The 10996-nt window shown below is 45.9% G+C and overlaps 6 protein-coding genes across 6 annotated transcripts; 2 read left to right on the top strand and 4 right to left on the bottom strand.

Moving 5' to 3' along the window:
• Positions 1 to 1021: 1021 nt before the first annotated feature.
• On the bottom strand, positions 1022 to 2175 carry LY89DRAFT_736084 (uncharacterized protein; the record flags this gene model as incomplete). The annotated part of the gene is made up of 5 exons (XM_018220084.1): positions 1022 to 1125; positions 1185 to 1426; positions 1475 to 1574; positions 1628 to 1733; positions 1804 to 2175. The coding sequence occupies 5 exons, from the start codon at positions 2173 to 2175 to the stop codon at positions 1022 to 1024; spliced, it is 924 nt and encodes a 307-aa protein (XP_018069379.1).
• Positions 2176 to 2951: 776 nt separating this feature from the next.
• LY89DRAFT_751698 (uncharacterized protein) lies at positions 2952 to 3323 on the bottom strand (the record flags this gene model as incomplete). The annotated part of the gene is made up of 2 exons (XM_018221233.1): positions 2952 to 3202; positions 3254 to 3323. The coding sequence occupies 2 exons, from the start codon at positions 3321 to 3323 to the stop codon at positions 2967 to 2969; spliced, it is 306 nt and encodes a 101-aa protein (XP_018069378.1). The 3' UTR covers positions 2952 to 2966.
• An 865-nt stretch (positions 3324 to 4188) lies between these two features.
• On the top strand, positions 4189 to 5319 carry LY89DRAFT_736082 (uncharacterized protein; the record flags this gene model as incomplete). Its single annotated transcript, XM_018220083.1, has 5 exons — positions 4189 to 4563; positions 4616 to 4718; positions 4766 to 4865; positions 4917 to 5158; positions 5216 to 5319. 5 exons carry the CDS (start codon positions 4189 to 4191, stop codon positions 5317 to 5319), a joined length of 924 nt encoding a protein of 307 aa, XP_018069377.1.
• Positions 5320 to 5985: 666 nt separating this feature from the next.
• LY89DRAFT_649631 (FAD/NAD(P)-binding domain-containing protein) lies at positions 5986 to 7852 on the bottom strand. Its single transcript, XM_018212072.1, has 4 exons — positions 7309 to 7852; positions 7090 to 7262; positions 6258 to 7042; positions 5986 to 6205 (listed from the first exon to the last, which is right to left on the bottom strand). Exons 1-4 carry the CDS (start codon positions 7611 to 7613, stop codon positions 6170 to 6172), a joined length of 1299 nt encoding a protein of 432 aa, XP_018069376.1. The 5' UTR covers positions 7614 to 7852; the 3' UTR covers positions 5986 to 6169.
• Positions 7853 to 8043: 191 nt separating this feature from the next.
• LY89DRAFT_720432 (uncharacterized protein) lies at positions 8044 to 9963 on the top strand. The gene is made up of 2 exons (XM_018218567.1): positions 8044 to 8249; positions 8296 to 9963. The coding sequence occupies exons 1-2, from the start codon at positions 8143 to 8145 to the stop codon at positions 9905 to 9907; spliced, it is 1719 nt and encodes a 572-aa protein (XP_018069375.1). The 5' UTR covers positions 8044 to 8142; the 3' UTR covers positions 9908 to 9963.
• Positions 9764 to 10899, bottom strand: LY89DRAFT_784054 (uncharacterized protein). The gene is made up of 3 exons (XM_018222749.1): positions 10522 to 10899; positions 10096 to 10418; positions 9764 to 10042 (listed from the first exon to the last, which is right to left on the bottom strand). The coding sequence occupies exons 1-3, from the start codon at positions 10715 to 10717 to the stop codon at positions 9947 to 9949; spliced, it is 615 nt and encodes a 204-aa protein (XP_018069374.1). The 5' UTR covers positions 10718 to 10899; the 3' UTR covers positions 9764 to 9946.
• Positions 10900 to 10996: the final 97 nt, after the last annotated feature.

The following is a 10996-nucleotide window of genomic DNA, read 5'->3' as shown; positions in this document are numbered from 1 at the left end:
CTTCTGATTAGGAATTATCCATTCACTTCCACCACGTCAGATAAATTCACTTTACAATGTTCCTGAAAAACGAGGGCAGCGTCGCAGCCTCGCTAGCAAGTGCTGAGGGACTGTACTCTCACACTATATAATATACAGATCTTCGCGATCCCGAAACTTCTTCTTTGTACACACAGAACACTACAGCTGGCACTTGAAAAAAGCATGCAGTTGTGCGCCCGCGGCCCGTGTCATGTTTTTCGTCTTGCTCTTTTTGGACTTGGCTTGCAGGGTGCCGGACGATCCCTAGTTATTGATAGCAGAGCGTTTCTTGACAGTGAATTTGATGCGAAAGTGATTCTGGCTGTCTTTCGACTTGCTTGGAGTTTTCTGTGAGTGTGAACATGAATTTGGAAGCAACCATAGCAGTGCGAACAATGATCATGGGGCGCGGTAGCCCGGCTTGTCTCCATCTCAATACTGTGCCATCGTGAAGTTGAATTCTGTTGGGTTTCTTAGGATCTGCGAAGTGAACGTATTTATACTAAGGAGTTGTAACTTGGAAAGCGAGAGAGGACGAGCAGGGAGCCTCGTTTCTGGTTGAATGAGCTAGTTCGCGGTAGTTGGTTGCAAGAGTGAATCTAAAAATCCGTCTTTCGTTCTCAAATTCAAGGTTTAAATGGCCTATAAATATAAGACCAGGCCCTCTCTCTTCAAATTCTACTCTGTATCAAATCAAGACAAACAACATTCGATTCAACTGGCCTAGCTGATGATCCGTTGGCCAATAGTTTCGAGGGTGTATTTTCAAAGCAAGCTCTTGCTTTTCGGTTCAATGGGGAAATTGCACTTTTATGGTGTCTTTTCAAGTTCAGTGAATGAGAGCAACAGTGATTTTGGCAACAATTAAAGTCAATTCACTTCAATTACTAAACGATGTTAGCAGTAAATATTCTTGTTTTCCATGGATAGGTATTGACATCTATCACTATCATCCACTTGCGAAAATATCAGAGCCCACTGCGCCAGGTGAACCAACTTCTTAGTCCTCTTTCTTAGTGATAACAATAACTCGAACCTCAATACTCTGCCGCGGCGGCGTTGCTTCCGTAGCCATAGGATGACGAAACGAGCCATGTGGGCAAACTAATCATAATCACATCAGCACTTGTCCTACCTCGAGCACTTTCTTGTACACAACTCACAAGGAGGGCCTATCCCAAGCTCAGGATCCGAATCAAAACTAAGAAACAACGTAGTCTCGTCCGGAGTCTGATTGCTGAGCCAGTACCACCGCTGCCCGCTATGATGCCTCACATAATAGACCTCTCCAGCATAAGTTGGCGAGACTCTATCGACAGCCACGAGATCTTCTTCCGCGATAGAGGAGTAATCGCATAAAGCTAGTGGTGCATCTTCGACTGGGTAGTGGAGTGGTTGCCAAAAGCTAGGGAATGAGTATAGATTCTTTTTGGTGCCTGGGAGGAATGCTTACTTCATGATACGGATACGCCAAGTACCATCGAGGTATTTTTCTCGTTCGGGCTTCATGAGGTGGACTGCTGCGCGTTTGAGGCCGTTGGTTCTTGTGTGGTCTCATCAATTTAGTGAATGTTGAGATGTGGAAGTGGAAGAGTCGGATACGAACCTACGTGTGGGGTTTTCGCTGGTTTTTCTGGTAGTGAGTGGCTCCCTGTTACGGATGGGACTTGTTTGTCTTCTGGTGCTAGTGAATCCCATGAGCTGCGGCGAAACTACATTGACGTATCATAAGCATAAGTATTTTCCCGGATAGACGTTAAGGTGAGGAAACGAGAATCTTACATTATAGTCGTAGCACAATACAAGCTCAGCTGCAAACCTCTCTTCCGTAAACTTGGAGATCCCAAGCATGAATCCTTGTACATCCTCCTCCCTCCTACATTCAGTTTCCGAAATCAATCGCCGGTCAAGGAATTGGAAACCGTGTTGCTCTATATCGAGGTCTCTTTCGTAGCCACGTAAGTCTCGGAGGACGACGTTGGGGACAGCGGTGTATTCCAAGTTTGTTCTGTTCTCTTCTTGGTCTGCGGGGAGAGTACCTGAGTAGAAATATGGTTTCTGCGTATCGTACTTTTCACTCCGCTTGATGCAGTAAAAGGTAACTGTAGTCTCTGGGAGCTTTGCAATTGTTTCTGTATCCAGCGGCCAGTCCATGTCTGCTGAAGAGGAATGAATAATCAAAAGCAACAAGTCTTTTGAAATGATGCTGCTGTTGTTTGGAGGGGAGTAGCTTGGCACGTGAATGTCTATAGAAATTGCGAACACTATATTTGTACCACATTCAAGTAAGCTTCGGAATAACTTACGCATGACGTATACCTGGTAGAGTTCCCGTGTCGAATCTAGCCTTTCCCAATCGGAATTGAGTACCGGGCCGCAACGATACATATCCCACGCTTATATTCTCGCGCCTCTTGAAAGCATGAAGCTTATGCTGGCCGTAAGATGCTGAGGATACCGATTGGACTGGACACGACGCACGCATGTATTCCACGGAAAAGAAAAGCAGTTGTATGTCACTCTCATCCTTTAACTCGCCACAGGACGCAAGTAGTTCACAAACGGGGTAATATTCCTACAACTCCAAACTAGACTTCTTATTTTCTATGCAATGGGATGCTTGGAATTCTCTATTTACGAGTTGGCAACGCCGTCCAAGAATAAGGCCCCGTTTTGTTATCTCTCTTAAGTTCCTATGCAGTCAGTGCGTCAAGAAAGTGATTTTATGCATGTTTTATTTTCACGGGGGCAATATTTTCACATTCAGACAGTCCCCGAGAGAGCAAAGAGCGAGTTAAACCACAGTTCCAAATTCTCCTCCTTTAAAAACTATCAAGTATCCTCCACGTACTTACGAGCCTACGTTGAGGTAGGACTCAATGCTGACAAAATATTGCTTACAGGCCTACGTTGAAGTTGAGCCTATAACACTCCGCTTTCATTCCTTAGCCACCAAGGCCACTGGAGAAATCCTCTCCACGGATGACTCTGATAGGTCCCGTCTCCGCCTCACGAGCATCAACCTCAGGGCCACGTTCCTTGATGTCAACAAATCTCTTCCATGGCTGCTCGAGCGCTGGAGCAGCAGCTGGATTGGCATCACGTTGCACCAGATCAGATGAGGGAATGGCAGCTGCGTTTGCGACTGAGCTGCCAAGAGTACTGCCAAGAGCGAGAATATCTAAAGTGATGAGATGTGATGTACTGCAAGCGGCCATGGTAAGTTACTCACAGGTCAATGCTTGAAGGGGGCTTCGAATCGATGCCCACCATCCACCGGATCCATCGTCAGCTGAAGGCATGTTGATGTAAAAGTCAGTCTTGACGACGCTAGATTTGGAAGATTGTGTTGGGCTTCTCTGTCGGCTGTGGAGGTGATGAAGACAAAGTTTTCTGATGAGGTGAGTTGTTGCTTTATATAGTTATTCACGTTAGTCTCACCACCGCAATTTTGGTATCGTGCTTTCGTCAAGAATTTCCGATTTGAAGACACATCCTTTTCGTTTCAAGCTGCAAATTTGTGATGTCATGAAATTGACAGCTGGTCCATTTCTGCCATTGATATTGACCCATAGGATCGTGAATCCGTAGTTTCAGCTCCCCTACGCCCTCACATGCCCTCGAAATCAAGGATGAATTCTTGTTTAGTTGATTATTTAACTTTATGCCGTCTCCGTGCCGTCTTTGTGGCGCTTGTGAGTTGTCTCCGTGCCTCTCTCCGGGAAGATTGTGCCCCCTCAAGCGCATTTACATCCACGGCCGTAAACACCCCCACTAAAAGTTGTATAATTGCATTTTCCTATTTCGTTCAGAGTACATCTTGTGCCACGATCAGACGCATTGTAAGCAAGAACAATTCCTGTTTACGCAAGAAGTGAAACAAGTACGCAAGGGTGAATTCTTGTTTGTTAAACTCCTCTGACGTGTGCCGCCACAAGATAAGGGCAACCTTGTCTATTCTTCTTACGTGTAATGCAAAGTCCTCTGCAGAAGGATTTCTGACTCGGAAGGATCTCCGTACAGCTCTCAAACGTTGAATGCTGGAATAACAAAGCGTCTTCCTTGAGAGGCAGAACGTCTTCAGCAGTTGAACAGATTCTCCATTCTTGTTCAAAGCTTTTAGATCCTCATTGTTATATTCGTACTTTCAAGGAATTCATACTCACCATGTCCATGGTCCAGTTCCTGTGGTCTCCTTGGAGTTCAAAAACACAGGAAACGAAGGCTCGATTGACACATCTCGCTGATCTGGGTATCTACAAACATGAAAAGCCCTACGAACTGTGGGTAAATGCCGAACCCGAAATCCCAAGAACAAACTGCAAGTTCGTCGATCATGATGTACCGATCGAAGATGTCCGCTCCAATTCAACGCTTTCGAACATTGATAAGACTGGCGTCAAGTTCCTGTCCCATAAGTCTGCCTATTCCTTCGAAGAGGGTCGTCCACATCAAGACAATATGGCAGGTTACTTGGCAGAATCAACGGAGCTCTTGAAAGCTGAGCTGGGTGCAGAAAAAGTCTTTATCTTCGACTGGAGAGTATGGTACATTGATTCTTGACCTTAATAACTTGACTCACCGACTTCCACAGTACCGTAAAAACAACTTCGGCGGTTCAAAGCCAAGCTTCGACTTCTTGACAGCGAAGACACCACGATCTCATGCTCATAATCCATCTCATGTGGTTCATTCAGGTTTCCATCCTCATACTTTTGCGTCATAGATTACTGATTGTTGCCAGATGAATCGTTCGACAGCGGAAAAGCTAAGATGAGGCGTTACCTGACGGAGAAGGAACAAGATGAGTTCGACTTCGAGCATTATCGAGTTCGTATCGTGAAGTGAGTAAATTAATTCAAGATAACCTCCATATCTAATTACACAAAATCTAGTCTCTGGCGACCTCTCATTCCAGTGGTCGAAGACGCTCCACTTGTGTTTGCCGATCGTCGCACTGTCAAGGGCTCGGATTTCATTCCCTTCGATCGAGTGCTGAATGATCGGGTTGTAGAGGAATTATACATGGTACATCATCCGCATCACCATTGGTTTTGGCTCTCGAAGCAGAAATGTTCAGAACCAGTGATGTTCGTGACTTGGGACTCGTTATGCAAGACATCTGACCAGCCAGTGGGTGTGTTTCACTTTTTCTGAAAGTAGTAGGGAAACTGTTGATGCTGACTTTCTGAAGCTAGTGTCCCGCATACTTCCTTTATCAGTCCGAATGATGCTGGCAATTACACTTCGCGGGAGAGCATTGAGTTAAGGTCTATCATCATTACGAGGAGGAGCTAGCTTGCTACAAGGGGTCTAGCATCTGAGAAGTTTGTTGCTTTTCGCATTCCACATATGGTTCTTCGGTTCTATAAAAGGATGAAATAAGTTTTGGAGACCATGGCTTGTGGAATGACTAAAGTTGCGATACGTTCATGACATAAATAGCTATATCGCAAGGAAGTTCGCCTTAAAAAGGTTTTAGTCTCATCATGAGAGCCTTGTGGGAGTCACTAAAGCTAAGACTAGAAGAGGTTCAAGGAAGCAGTGAATTCAAATACGCCTTGGCAAGACGTCACGTACCCCATATGCTCAAATGAATGTATTGTCTCGTGTTTGAGATACTCTCGACACTTCTCCAGTTCTTTCGTCTCTCGATGAGGTGCATCAAGACAAATCTTAGCAGCAGCAGCATCACCAGGAATTTGCAGCGCATTCTTATTCAAATCAAGGTAAATATGCATGATCCAGAGTTAAACTAAATCGAAGTTAAATGAACTACCATGGATGGAGCTGGATTGAATTGGAGTAAGGCCCCTCATTCAATTCAGTTATTTGAAGTCTTCATGTGTAGCTGCTGAAGTGACGCCGGAAGAGATCAATAAGAGTGAGTACCTAAGCGAAGATCCAACTCGCTTAGTCGGGGGGCTAAATAACTTTATATAGAACTACGAAGTAAATCTGTCAGCCACGCTACTTAATATTGAGAGGAGTGAATAAATTTCGCAATGACAAATCACTTTCCACCATCAGCAAGTTTCCCAATACCTGATCGTTTCCGCTAACACATTCACTTGTCTGAGGCAGGCTAGCGGCTCATCAATTAACGATGATACCACGGTCCGTGAAAGCTCTACATCTCATCCAGTTCTCACTTTTTCAAAGCCTCGTCAAGTTTACGATTAGTCTTTAAGATTGTCAGTATCTTCCTCATCCAATCGCCAAAGAACACAACTTACATGGTCAAAAGAATTGAAGCCGTACAGGTAAGCATCATATAACGGATGCGTATCACCAGGAGAATCATCAATATGCTTCTTGTCCCATCCAATCGGAACCGCCATGAAAGGCCTAGCCTTCAACATTTTATCCCGTCCTTGTTGAGCCGGGCCGTCTTCCAAGTGCACCATCTTGTGCATGCCTCTCGCTTTGTCCCGAACAGAATCGACTCTTGGCAGGCGAAGGTTTTGAAAGATATCAAGAAGCTTCGGGATATCGTCTGTTGAAGTTGCTCGAGCAAGACATTCGGCAAGGCAGGCTGAGTCTTCAATCCCCATGGCAGCACCCTGAGCAGCAAATGGGAGCATGGCGTGAGCGGCGTCGCCTACTATCACAACCTTTCCACTTTTACTGACCCAAGTATCGATCCTAGGAAGTTCTGGGAATCGCCAGACTAGACAGTGATCTGACTCGACATACTTTACGACGTTTGCAGCCATAGGATGGAAGCCTTTGAACCTTTCCACAACATCGGAGACTGGTACTTGCTTAGTCCAGTCTCCTTCACTGCCGAGCAGTTGATCGAGGGACAAAATCATGATGAAGCGGTCTCGAGTTAAGAAGTTTGTAGCGATGAGTTGGCGGCCTGGGGCAAGCCAGATCGAGTTCTCGTCTAGCATTGGCGAGACTTCCTGGTCAGCGGAGAGCAAAGAGCGCTCAACATCGATGTAGTAAGCACTGATATGATCTAGGCGGGTAATTTTCTCCCCGGGCAGAACAGCTTCCCGGACGACAGAATTGACACCTGATATTGTTAGTAGATTCATTAGCTCGCAGAAGGACTGAATTTACCATCTGCTCCAACGATCAAATCGGCCCCTATGACTTCACCATTCTTCAACATAGCCGCTGGTAGTGCTTGATCTATACTGTCGATGGGGCATCCAAGCCTAATCTCAATTCCTGCAGCCTTGGCTGCAGTCATCAAGGCTTCTTGGAGATCACTACGTGCGAGTCTCCAATTACTTCAAGAGGTTAGACGCATATAGGATTTTTGGTTCTTTTGCTTACGGAGCACCATAATCCTCTTCTACAAGAATTGCGTCCATGTGGCATATTGTCTCCGCAGTGTCATATCTCCGGAAATGGATGCCTTTCATATGACTATCCACTTTCGGTGCTATAAGATCATACAGCCCATATTCCACGAGAACTCTAGCCGGGTTTGGTGGGACATTGATTACACCTCCGATCGGTCGAGGATTTGCGACTTTTTCGAGGATGGTGACATTGTGGCCTTTGCGCTTGAGAGAGATGGCAGTGGAAAGCCCAACAATACCAGCCCCGATGACGAGAACACGAAATGAGGGAGCCATGATGGGGAGTTCAAGTGCAAGATAATTTGAGATTTATTGTTCGAGACACCGAGAGAAAGAAGACTTGCGGAATGATCTGGGCATCGGTCTTATATGAAGAAAACCAATATTGAGTACGGACATAAGCCTCGTACCTCGAGCTCGGGATTGCGAAAGAGCGAGAGCTTTTTGAGAGAGTAAGCACAAATCAAAAATTTCCAGCCAGAGTATGCATGCGTTCATTGGCACCTTTCTATTTTGATCACACTTTGCTTACCATGATGAGGCTGTTCGGCTTGAGTGGTTGCGGTACGACGATTGCTCCATGGAACTATTCAATGTCCAATCACAAGGCGCTCCGAGTTTTAGTCCATTTCTGTTACATTACTAATACAAGTAGGCAGGGTCAATCTCCCGCCCCGAGCCCGAGTTTGCTGTGCCTCAATGAGCACGTGCACGTCAGACAGCCTCTGCCTGACATCGAGTTGGCATTCATAGGAATTTTCAATCGATATTCCACTTGATAGTTGGATCTGATTGATAATAAACTATGTCTCTGTATGTTGAGACCCGAGAACGGAATATGAACAGGGGACCAACACCTGTCTGGCGCAAGACTAGCCGTCTGAAGGTTAAGACTGGCTGTACAACATGCAAGTAAGTTTTGACCATCCCAGAATCGGCTTGCGAGCTAACGACCTAGACTGCGACGGGTCAAATGTGATGAAAATAGACCTTTCTGCAAGAAATGCAGCGGCTTTGGGCGTAAATGTGGTGGATACGACTCGTCCGTCCATCGGTCCGAGCCACCTGACAACAGTCTGCAACCACACTCCACAGTTCCAAAGTGTCAAGCCAAGCCCTTACCAGCTATTATACCGCAGCCGATTGATAGTCTGCATTTTGGTAGCGAGCGGGAGGCCCGTTACTTCCGGGTTTTCCGAGACCAAGCAGCTCATGAACTTGCAGGGGCGTTCCAACTCTACCTTTGGAATCGGCTAGTGCTGCAAGTATCTCAAGACGAACCGTTCGTTAAGCATGCCATTATTGCTCTTGGTGCATTGAACTTGGCTCACAAGTCTCGGCCGATTAAAGCTTCTTTCTGTTTGCGGACAGATCCCCGCGACCCTGACGACCACTACAGATTCGCACTCGAGCAGTATGATAGAGCGGTGAGATACATGAGAACTTCCATCTCTGATCTCGATCGCGATCTATGGAGGGCACTCCTGTCTTGTCTTTTCATATACTGTTTTGAGTGTTTTCAAGGACGGAGAGACTTGGCAATATCCAATGCTAAAAGCGGGCAGTTGTTGGTGCAGGAGCAGATCATGTTGCAAGCTCGGCGGAAGATGAAAGGAAATCACCAGAAAACTCATTTTATTGAGGGCACTATCATACAGGCGTTCGGTCGGCTAGATCTTCTCATTCTTACCGCAGCGGATACGAGAAGTACAGCAGAACATCGCGGCTTCGAGCCAGAAGGGTGTATATTTTTAACCCGAATGCCATCCAAGTTCGGCTCAATATATGAAGCTAAGAATCACTTCGAACTTCTTATGCGAAAGATCGGTCACTTCATGGGGTCAGCCCTCGAAACTATCGATACTCGTCCTTCGGGGGCATCGGTCCATGAATCCGAGAAGGCAGCACAAGTCCCGCCTGGTACTAGCATATACTCTTACCAAGGTGCAGTGTTACGCGCAGAGTATTTGTCTGCACATGCCAAACTATCGGCAGATCTCCACGCTTGGTTCGTAGCTTTTGCAACCGTTGTCCACAAGCTCGCTGGTATCAAAGAGGAAGACACTTCATGGCAGGCAATGGCACGTCTCTACATACACTCTCATGCCCACAAAATCATGCTTGCCAGCATGGTATCAACATCCCAAATGTACTACGATGACTTCATCCCGGACTTCAAAACCATAGTCTTCCACGCCTCACCGATTTTTCATCGGTCGTCCAAGATGATTCAGCCAAACTTCACCTTTGACATCTCGCTGAAGCCCCCAGTGGCCTTTGTTGCTTTTTGTTGTCGAGACTGGACAGTGCGGAGACAAGCATTGGCATTGCTGAAGCTACCAAGTACTCAACAAGATGTTTTCTGGAATAAGGATATGCTGGCGGCACAAGCGCAAATGATTATGGAGATGGAGGAGGAGGGATTAAGGTTCAGAGAAATGATACCCGAGAAGAAGCGGGCGAGGACTCTGAATGTTGATGTGGACGAGGTAAAGAGGTCTGCAAACGTAGGAGTCGTTCAGGGAAGGGGCGAAGAGCAAGTGGTCTGCCAAAAAGTGATCAAGTGGTGATTTTTCTCTACCCAATTTTACAGTATAGCATCACGGTCCTCACAACCCACCAAACTTGACCACAAATGTTTCCAAACTTCCAAAACTTGTCTTCAGTTCCTCTATACCACCTTTCTTCAAGGTAGCCTCTCTTTCCTGTTCGTTGATTAAATTTCGTCATTATTAAAGTCTCCATAGCTAATACGTACCTGCTCACTCTCCCAGCCGATTGCCCCCATGAAAGTTCTTTCTTCCACATTCTGACTGACACCATTCAAACTTTCCACTTCCCCGATTCCATTAAGGAACTTTTGCCAAGCCTCTTTGACTACGTCTTCCTTCTCTTTGTTATCCCCAATCTTAACCTTGAAGACCTCAGTAAGAGGAGATCCGAAAACAGTCGCAGGCCCGACGTTCGTTTCGTATAGTTGAGGAAATACGATGGCGCTCACTATGGGAATCAGGCGAGCTCTGAAGGCTGCGAATTCCTCGCCACTGACGACAGCTTGGAAATCCGATACCGCTTCCCATTCTGTTTTGATTTCCGTTAAAATAGTAGTTCGAGAATGACAATGGCACAGAAAGTGTGTGAAAGATTCGCCTCACGATCAAAAGTAAAGGCAAATAAGACATACCAAGACCCAGTACCGGTTGGAAGACAGAAGAGACATCCAAATCATTGGATATCACCATTAATCCGATAGTATTAAATTTCAATCCTTTCTTTCCCTTGACGAGAGTTGCGAGGGTAGGCCAAAGACTGTCTGTGAAAAGTTCACGACTAGCTTGGTCTTGCTTAAGAGGAGGGATGGCGAGTTCTGTGATTGGCATATTGAGAAACTTGGGTGATGCAAAGTTCGGAGGATAAGGATCCTAATTTCGTAAAGTAATGGCGATTATTTACTCCTGGGTGTCTGATCTCTAGAACGAGCAGGTATATTTATACAGAATACTTGGAGCAGAATACCTATCCGGAAAGATTCGGATCATCAACTTGTTCATCCGCACGGGTCATCTTTTCATTTTGCTCATTCTCTTCTTGGTAGATTCAAGCTTACGGCGTGACCAAGTTATTTCCAGCTGACCAATCATCACAGTGCGGAATTCCGC

This window comes from Mollisia scopiformis (genome assembly GCF_001500285.1).
Source record: "Mollisia scopiformis unplaced genomic scaffold LY89scaffold_16, whole genome shotgun sequence".
NCBI lineage: Eukaryota > Fungi > Ascomycota > Leotiomycetes > Helotiales > Mollisiaceae > Mollisia > Mollisia scopiformis.
The sequence above is the reverse complement of the archived record's forward strand: the minus strand, read 5'-3'. Positions and strand labels throughout refer to the sequence as shown.

What these genes read in the sequence shown, in the direction of transcription:
- LY89DRAFT_649631 (XM_018212072.1), bottom strand. Translation starts at nt 7,613, where the DNA reads ATGGCTCCCTCATTTCGTGTTCTCGTCATCGGGGCTGGTATTGTTGGG. An exon ending in TTTGATCGTTGGAGCAGATG is followed by an intron (nt 7,043 to 7,089) that starts GTAAATTCAGTC and finishes TAACAATATCAG; the next exon opens with GTGTCAATTCTGTCGTCCGG. An exon ending in GCTTCAATTCTTTTGACCAT is followed by an intron (nt 6,206 to 6,257) that starts GTAAGTTGTGTT and finishes ACAATCTTAAAG; the next exon opens with ACTAATCGTAAACTTGACGA.
- LY89DRAFT_784054 (XM_018222749.1), bottom strand. Translation starts at nt 10,717, where the DNA reads ATGCCAATCACAGAACTCGCCATCCCTCCTCTTAAGCAAGACCAAGCT. An exon ending in CCAACCGGTACTGGGTCTTG is followed by an intron (nt 10,419 to 10,521) that starts GTATGTCTTATT and finishes AAATCAAAACAG; the next exon opens with AATGGGAAGCGGTATCGGAT. An exon ending in TCGGCTGGGAGAGTGAGCAG is followed by an intron (nt 10,043 to 10,095) that starts GTACGTATTAGC and finishes ATCAACGAACAG; the next exon opens with GAAAGAGAGGCTACCTTGAA.
- LY89DRAFT_720432 (XM_018218567.1), top strand. Translation starts at nt 8,143, where the DNA reads ATGTCTCTGTATGTTGAGACCCGAGAACGGAATATGAACAGGGGACCA. An exon ending in ACTGGCTGTACAACATGCAA is followed by an intron (nt 8,250 to 8,295) that starts GTAAGTTTTGAC and finishes CTAACGACCTAG; the next exon opens with ACTGCGACGGGTCAAATGTG.